The sequence below is a fragment of the Triticum aestivum genome, chromosome 6D (genome assembly GCF_018294505.1).
Source record: "Triticum aestivum cultivar Chinese Spring chromosome 6D, IWGSC CS RefSeq v2.1, whole genome shotgun sequence".
In the NCBI taxonomy this organism is placed as follows: domain Eukaryota; kingdom Viridiplantae; phylum Streptophyta; class Magnoliopsida; order Poales; family Poaceae; genus Triticum; species Triticum aestivum.
The window spans coordinates 72,584,821-72,593,262 of record NC_057811.1 but is presented as its reverse complement, the minus strand read 5'-3'; the positions used below and the strand labels follow the sequence as shown (position 1 = coordinate 72,593,262).

The 8,442-nt window shown below is 42.0% G+C and overlaps 1 protein-coding gene across 1 annotated transcript; it reads right to left on the bottom strand.

Annotated features, from left to right (window-relative positions):
- Positions 1-2,107: 2,107 nt before the first annotated feature.
- On the bottom strand, positions 2,108-8,199 carry LOC123143613 (protoheme IX farnesyltransferase, mitochondrial). Its single transcript, XM_044562548.1, has 7 exons — positions 7,851-8,199; positions 5,387-5,516; positions 5,002-5,139; positions 4,743-4,876; positions 3,052-3,177; positions 2,857-2,960; positions 2,108-2,734 (listed from the first exon to the last, which is right to left on the bottom strand). The coding sequence occupies exons 1-7, from the start codon at positions 8,117-8,119 to the stop codon at positions 2,334-2,336; spliced, it is 1,302 nt and encodes a 433-aa protein (XP_044418483.1). The 5' UTR covers positions 8,120-8,199; the 3' UTR covers positions 2,108-2,333.
- Positions 8,200-8,442: the final 243 nt, after the last annotated feature.

Below are 8,442 nucleotides of genomic sequence, written 5' to 3'. Positions count from 1 at the left end.
AGGTAAGGGATTGATGATGGTGTGGTGCTGGTATGCATTCAGTTGTACTTCCTCCGTTTTAAAATAGATGACCCAACTTTATATTAATTTTGTACTAAAGTTAGTATAAAGTTGAGTCATCTATTTTGAAACGGAGGGAATATCTCAAACTTGCTTTTTGTTTGTAACGACTCTTTCTGAGTTTCTTAGGTCGTTAACAGGCTGGGGGAATGATGGGGTGGTAGCATACCGTTGTGTCTCAGCGTGTGTTTGGTTTGAGCCCCGACTTGCCTAATTAATTTTTTGGCACGACCAAATCAAGGGCATATGAAAATTGGGTAAGCTATTATTGTTTGGATTCTGGCCATTTGTAGCTGCTAAAATTGTGGCAAAAATGCTAGACCCCCACTTGGTTTGGAGCAAACTGAGTTGGTAAAATGTTTCGCAATTTTAACAAAAAGTTTGGAGTAGTTTAGTTTAATATTGAGCCAATGAAAGAAATAGGCATGCGGAACGTCTTTTTTGAGGATAAGAGACATAAAAAAACTTAATTATCTAAATATGTCAAACAAAATCCTGTTTGAGGGAACGGAATCATGTTTTAATGTGGACTCAAATATATGTCGCCACGCAAAATTGTTCCATACAGTTCGACCTACGATCCATCCAGACAGTTTTTCTATACATAGAATATTTAATTAAGAGATATGCATGATGGTTTGACTACCACTAATATGTAATTTACCGGTTAATCAGTTGCACTGATCATTGTAAAAAAACACCAATGGTGCACACAAATAGAAAGAGCCCGCCGCAAAAAAAAAATGGCGTGTTTTCCGGTGGCCTCACCATGCACGAATGTTACATATTGCTTATAGCAATCGCTAAGCACAGTGATCGCTAACTTTACCCTCATAATGGGCCGTCCCGTTAGCGGTTTTAGCGAGAAGTTTTTGTGAGTCGTAGGAAGGTTCCAACCGGTTCTTTTTACTCTTTGTCTGTATCAGTTTTCGGTTTTCTTTTGGGGTTTTCCCTCGTTTGTTTCTTTTTCTTTTTCTTTACTTTATCTTTTTAAAAAATTCTGAATATTTTTTAGTTTGTGGGATTTTTTCAATTCGTGAACTTTTTCTATTTTGTGAAAAAATTCAATTCATGATTTGGTTTCAAATCAAAAAAAATTCAAACCCATGATCAATTTTTAAATTGGTGATTCTTTTTTGAATTCACGGACATTTTTCAAGTCTGTGAAAGTTTTCTGAATTTGTGAACATTTTTGAAGTCATGAAGTTGTTTTGATTTCATGGACATTTTATGAATTCACAAACATTTTAAACATTGAAATTTTAAAATTACAATAAAACAGGTCAAATATATAAATGTCAAACACCCAAATGTGAAAAGGAAATGAAAGAAAAAGAAACATCGATGCGTGCGCTTCTGGCAGAGGCTCTCACCAGACGCGGGCTAAGCCTGCGCTGCAAGGCCGGCCCATGTGGCATCGCCCGAGCACAATTCTGAAAGCGGTCTACTTTCCTGACCGAATTTTTTTGCGTGCAGACTTGGATCAAAGCCTTCACAGATTTGGAGATCAAATTTTGGAAGGACTGCATGTGTCGAAACAAGGACTGATAAGTAGAACACACATCTACTACCTCCGTTCCTAAATATTTGTCTTTCTAGAAATTTCAACAAGTGACTACATACGGAGCAAGATGCGTTAATCTACACTTTAAAATATGTCTATATACATCCGTATGTGATGGTCCATTTAAAATCTTAAAAAGACAAATATTCCCTCCGTCCGGAAATACTTATTCTAGAAATGGATAAAGTGGATGTATCTATAACTAAAATAAGTATAGATACAACTATTTCTAGGACAAGTATTTTCGGACGGAGGGAGTATTTAGGAACGGAGGAAGTAGAATGAAAACCGGATCCATGTGAGGTTATGATGAGGCCTATTGCTCATGCGGCACCGGAGCTTTACTCAGCGTACCACATGCTGATTCAGACCAGGAATCACAGGGAGGCATGACTGGATGGAAATGCTGCAAATTTAGACCCAGGGAGAGAAGAGAAGTTGTTGAAGCATGAAATACATATTGCTTCTAGATGGCCCTGTATGTACTCTGAAATATCAATTTTATACTCACGTGAGCCCAACAACTGAATTTATGTTTTTTTTACAAATAAAATGGCGTTCATTATTCTCAGATCTTTATTTAACAATACAAAGAGGAATTCCGCTGAGCGGGAAAATTTCCTGCCAAGAGCTGAAAAGAATTTTCTGACAACAGACAAAAAGGAAGGAAGATGAAACCATTGCAGCCCTGGCTGCTGGGACAAGGCTTTCAAAACTCATGAGCTTCTGGAGAGACGTACACAGGTACAGGCAAGAAGGGGAATGGGGCCACAGAAGCATATGCAACTGGAGGGCGTGATTGAGCGCGACGAGAATGTTTCGGGTCTTCCCGTTGCTGTCTAGCTCTTTCTTCTTCGTCCCACAGCTCGGCGCCGCGGAGAACCCCGGCGATCTCGCTAGTCTGATGGATGTTGTTATGCTCCTTCTGTTCGTTAGGCAGCCGATGTAGTATAAGTCCAGCCATTAGAGCAGGAAGATACAAAAGGCTGCCATGGAACATTCTTCTTGCACTCTTCTGACTAGGAGCCAGTACAAATGATAAGGCTCCCATGGCGAGGCCCGTCGTTAGAAGCGATGCTTCGAAACTGAACCATTCAGATGTTAGACCCCCTACAAAGCATTAGTTAGTTCCATGAGTAAGAAAGATCCCAAGTTTGACCAAGTACTTTATTATAAGTAGTAGTAGAAGCAAATGGAAACTAGAGAACCTATATGATTTTTTTAGTACTTACAGTTATATGCAAACAACCCCAACGGCAGCATGTAGAGACAATTTCTGAGTGAAACCCATGCAGTTCTCTTGCCAGTAGGATCAGCAAAGGAGAGCATTCGGTACCTAAATCAACAAGTCAATCACATGCCAAGGATACAAATTAGGACCTGTTAACATTTTGATGTAACTACTACAGTTGGAATAATTGAGTTACCCTCCAGCAAGGTAGTCAGCGCGGCATAAGTACGCAAGGGCCATGAAATGTGGTAACTGCCAAAAGTACAAAGCAGCCGGCAGAATCATAGAGTTGAGTGACAGTTCAGATGCTGCTGCCGCCCACCTGTGTCAAGATAAATAAGGGCCACATGCCGTGTAAACATATTGCACAGCTCCATTAATAATCATTCAACAAATAAACATGAGTGCAATAATACACAGAATATATATATGCCCATGATGCACTAAAGCATGATATTCTACACCTTTGCAGGTAGTCTATTAGAGCAATGCTACAAATACTGAAGAATTTCTGAAATACTCCCTCCGTAGCAAAATGACGATGTTTTCTATGCCCTATGCAAAACCAAAAAACGTCTTACATTTTGGTACAGAGGAAGTAGAAATGTAGGCGGGTGATTATGAATAGCTGGATGCTGTGGTCAAGGACAGATGTAAAGGTTTCTTCTTTATGAACTTATTAGTCTGGACTGAGAGAAAAACCATACACCCAATACCTATTCCAGTTCTCAAATCTGAGTCATCATATATTCATCTAATGCACTTATTGCTTTAACTGCACCACAGTGTATCCCAGCCCCTAAAGACCTTCTAGTCCAATAATGCCAGCATTCCAGTACAAGAAGGGCTCAGGTAACAGAAAGAGTCACGTCCGGTTGTAAATTTGTTTTCTCGTATCTCCTTCCTTTATAATGCCGGCAGGAGATTTAGAGCTTTCCTTCTCCTTGAAGTATTACTGGCTCTGAGCCTATAAGCGACCCTTTTTTTTATTTGCTTGCTTAAGATGTGACTGTATGGCCTGAAACAGTCTCGAGGGCAGTGGTATCATCCAGTTTGATGCTTCATGTCAGCAGCTATGGTTTTGAGGGTAAGTAGTCCATAACTTCAATTTGTGTGTTTAAGCTTGTAGGTCCAGATGGCTCTACGATGTATATGTTGCTTCATTCTGACGAATCTGTTATGGCCGTGGGTGCACAAGGCAGCAGGAAATAGGCTTGTTCGTGAAGGCATTGAATAGCTTATGCTAGAGATTGGAAAGTTAAGAAAAGGAGTAACTCGATTAGTATTTATCCTTGTTGGATACAGTTGGGTCCATTACAAAGAGGCTAGTTAAATTAAGAAGAGTCCAACTGAACTAGATTAGTTATGGTTTGGTCTTGAGTTTAAACCATAATAAAAGGCATGCCTAGGCTCTAGGCAATAGCAAAACGCCTAGCGCTTAATTGTGGTTAGTGTGCGCTTTGGTCAGAAAAGCGCAAGGCAGTGGTGAAACTCACAATTAGCACCTAGCCTTTTTAAACTTTGGTCTAAACTGAAATACGACTTGCGGATCAAGTTAGTCGTCCTGCATAAAGGACTAGCATGTATCACATTTAATCACGCAATAAGAGAATAGTTTATCTACCTGTCATCCCCTCATTCGTCCTCTCTAAGCCATGTTCTATTATTACCCAATCCCATACGCCGAGCCATGCATGATCTTCATGGCAGTACTAAACCAGATTGTTCCAGTTGCCAGGCCATTAAATGACCAAAACCAGGGAGCACAATAAGAAATTAAAATAGGAGATGAAGAATATACACTCGCTCCATTATTGTCAACATATAAAATAACACCTTCAACCTGCACCTAGACAATCCAGAAATGTGTCTTCAGCAGTAACATACCCTAGAAGTGGCGGAATGGCGCCAACAACTGCTCCCACCCATGTATTGACAGGGTGTATTTGCTTCAGTGGAGTGTATACAAATGCATACAGAATGAGATTGGATGCTGCAAGCCCAGCAGCTAAGTCATTAGCCTGCACAGACCTTGCCAAAATTTCTTAATGTTTAGTTCCAATAACAGCATCATACCAACTACAGTGGCCGCATGCTCTTAAAACAAAGCGTAAAGCAAGTACAGGCAAACAGCAAAGAGCCGAACCTTGCAAGCCAATAATGCTGTTCCTGCAGTTCCAACAGTTGTAGCCCACATGGCAGCATGCACAGGACTAATACGCCCTGATGGTAGGGGCCGTAGCATTGTCCTTTTCATTTTAGCATCATTCTTTATTTCAAACACCTGAAAAGGATGTCGATGCACCAAGTTCATTGTCTCTAAGCGTGATAACCAGGTGTATATGATATCTATAAATCCCGATATAACGTAAATATGTAAGAAAATCAGAATAACTTCTCAAAAACTGATATTGAAGTGTGACATTGTGTGACAATGAACATAAAAGGATTGCAAGAATGTGAACACAATGAATATTGGTTTGGTTAACCATCATGCTAATGGAAAAGGCTGCCCCAAAACAAGCACATACCTGGTTGAGAGTGTTGGCAGATGCTGCAACCATCATGGTACCAGTGCATGTGTAGCAAAGTCCAGCAATGTCTACAATGCTGCCACTACCGAGCACATATCCAGCCCCCGATGTTGCCACAACAAGTGCACTAAATACCATAAAAAATAGAAAGTATAATCAAATAAAAGAAATGCAACAAGAGGACAAATAATTCGTCAGTCACAAGGAGTTCCAAGATGCAAGACACAGACCATGGCAAATTCAAAATCATAAGATTGTCTGAATATATATCCAAGGGACACATATTAACCCATACGTGCACTCTCCAGACATAAATAAATCCCACAGAACTCGATTCAATTTATGCATTCTAGCGAGAAAAATAAGTCATAATGGATGTTAGATGGTACAGCAGACTTTCAAAGTTTCAATAACCTATGAATTGCATTCCCCATTCTAAATAGGGGTACCATGTGGTTCAACAAACAATAGAACATAAACACCGTATGTGCAATATGAATTCTAAAGAGAACATGCAGCAGAACATTTGGACTACAGACATATGGGGTATTGTTTCGTATCTTATCATATGAGGACAGATTGCTAGAAGTCGAGTGCAATTACAATGTATAAAATCTGATGAATGGAAAAAACTAACGATACTAAACACCTTATGACAAAAACATACAGGAAATAATTAAATTATAGTTCATTTTTACTGCTATAAAGATTATCTTAGCTTTTCAGGCACACTAAACCACTAATTGACCACTATGCATACAATGTCAAGGTGGACCGACCAAGACAGTAATGATTTGTCAGCGGCCATCGACTATCTACACTGCACGCCTATGTTTTTAAGGCGGTAAAGCGTCATAAGGCGGAGGAGGGCCGCTCTGACGCCTAAGCGCCAAGGCGAGGCGGTAAGGCGAGGCAAAGCGACGCCTTAAACATTGCAGGAAAAGAGTTATCAATAGATCTGCACATATTAATACTAGAAAAGGAGCAATGGCTGAGAGATGGGCCACTACTTATGCACCTCCCAGTGGCCCAAAAGCCCATCTAGTGGCCATATACACCCCCGTGACCTAATTCCACCATCTCCTTCCCTTCTTTCCCACCACAGCCGCCACGGCGCCACACCCTTCTGGTCCTCCCTCCTCCAGTCCCCCCTCCTCTTCATGGCCCCACCCTTCTCCCTCACAGCAGCAGGCCCCAGGAGCAGCCATAACTAGGGCAGCCAGGAGCCTCCAGTCCTCCCTCCTCTTCATGGTGCCGGGAGACAGCGGGGCCGTCATCTCCAAGCCCCAGGAGCAGCCACAACTAGGGCAGCCACAGCCGTACACTTCATGTCTGTCTAAGGCGGGGTAGACGCCTTGCCATCCTGGTGCGCCTCGACGCTTAGGCGACGACTAGGCGACACCTTAAAAACATAGCTGCACGCAAAAGTTTTGGCCAAACCCTAATATTTCAGGACATGGTTCCAAAAGCACAATAAAACTGCATGGTGAAGCAAAACCAAGAACAAGAAGAAGAGAAGAGGTCATGTGTCAAACGAACCCAAGTATAAAGACATCTACTGCATCACACCTCTGTTTAGGGTGTTATAAGGTAGTAACTTGAATGCCGTTTTGCTTATCAAGAAATTTGGGGTTTCCATCGTTGTGGTTAGAACAAAAAGAGGTGGCTTGTCCAGTCTGCAGCACACTTACAATTCCATTTCTACCTTACAAACAAAAGGGCTCCATTAGCTAGTTTTTCACATAGCATCATATGTTTCCTGAACAGCATCATAAGTTAATTTTATAGAGACTACTACGAACCCAAGGTTCACAATTTAGCATACTAAATCCTACAGCGCATAAACGTTAAGGGGTATTAATGAGTTATAGATCCCAAATTGTTAGGGGGTTCACAATTTAGCTCGACTGTTATAGATCCCAAATCACAAAGTTCGTAAAATTCATTTCTTCGGAATTTAACCGCAAAAACAAGAACAAGAAGAAGAGAAGAGGTCATGTGTCAAATGAACCTAAGTACAAAGACATCTACCGCATCACACCTCTATTTAATGTGTTAAGGTAACTTGAATGCAGTTTTGCTTATCAAGAAATTTGGGGTTTCCATCGTTGTGGTTAGAACAGAAAGAGGCGTGGCTTGTCCAGTATGCAGTAAACTTACAATTCCATTTCTACATCATAACCAAAAGGGCTCCATTAGCTAATTTTCCACATAGCATCATATGTTTGCTTAACAGCATCAGAAGTTAATTTCATAGAAACAGTATTACGAGGCCCAAGGTAACGTTAAGGGGTAGGTTGGTGCTCCGATGTTATAGATCCCAAATCACAAAGTTAGTAGAATTCACTTCTTCGGAATTTAACCACAAAATTTGAAGGGCATATCTTTATTTCATTCTGAAAAACATCAATTGTAAGAAAAGAAGTGGTCTTCTGAAGGGAAATGGAAGCAAATCGCGCACCTGAGGCGGGCTTTGGAGAGCTCCCAGTAGCACGACCCGTAGTGCCGCAGCACGTCGGAGGCGGATCTGGCACCCGACGAAACAGCTACCGAGGCGGCCGCCGCTTCAGCGACGATGGGCGCAGTGGAGGCGGCAGAGGGTGCCGAGCAGGCCGCGCGCGCCGAAGGGATGGGGAGAATAGCCGTAGAGGGTTGGTGGATGGGATCTCCGAGCATGCGCGAGCGGAGAGCCCTCGCGGCGGAGGCGGCGGTGGCGCCGCCTCTCCACATGGCGGCGGAGGCGACGACGAGCGACGGTGATGCCGGAAAGATCTGGTGGACGCTTTCGGCCAAAGAGATGGAGCTGCCGAGAACTCCACTTATTCACTTTTCTGCCCTAAAAAAACTTATTCACTTTTCTTTTTTTTTTTCGGAATGACCAGCAAAAAGGCCGTCCATTGCAATTTGACGAACTGAGCGTAGCTCAGATGGTTATATTCTTTCATTTTCTTTTTGCGGAAAACACCCCAGATCTATTAGCCGGCTTCAGTGTTACAACACATCCTAGAAAAGATAGAAAATAGAAACGGGTCTCTGGAGACCCGCCACACTGC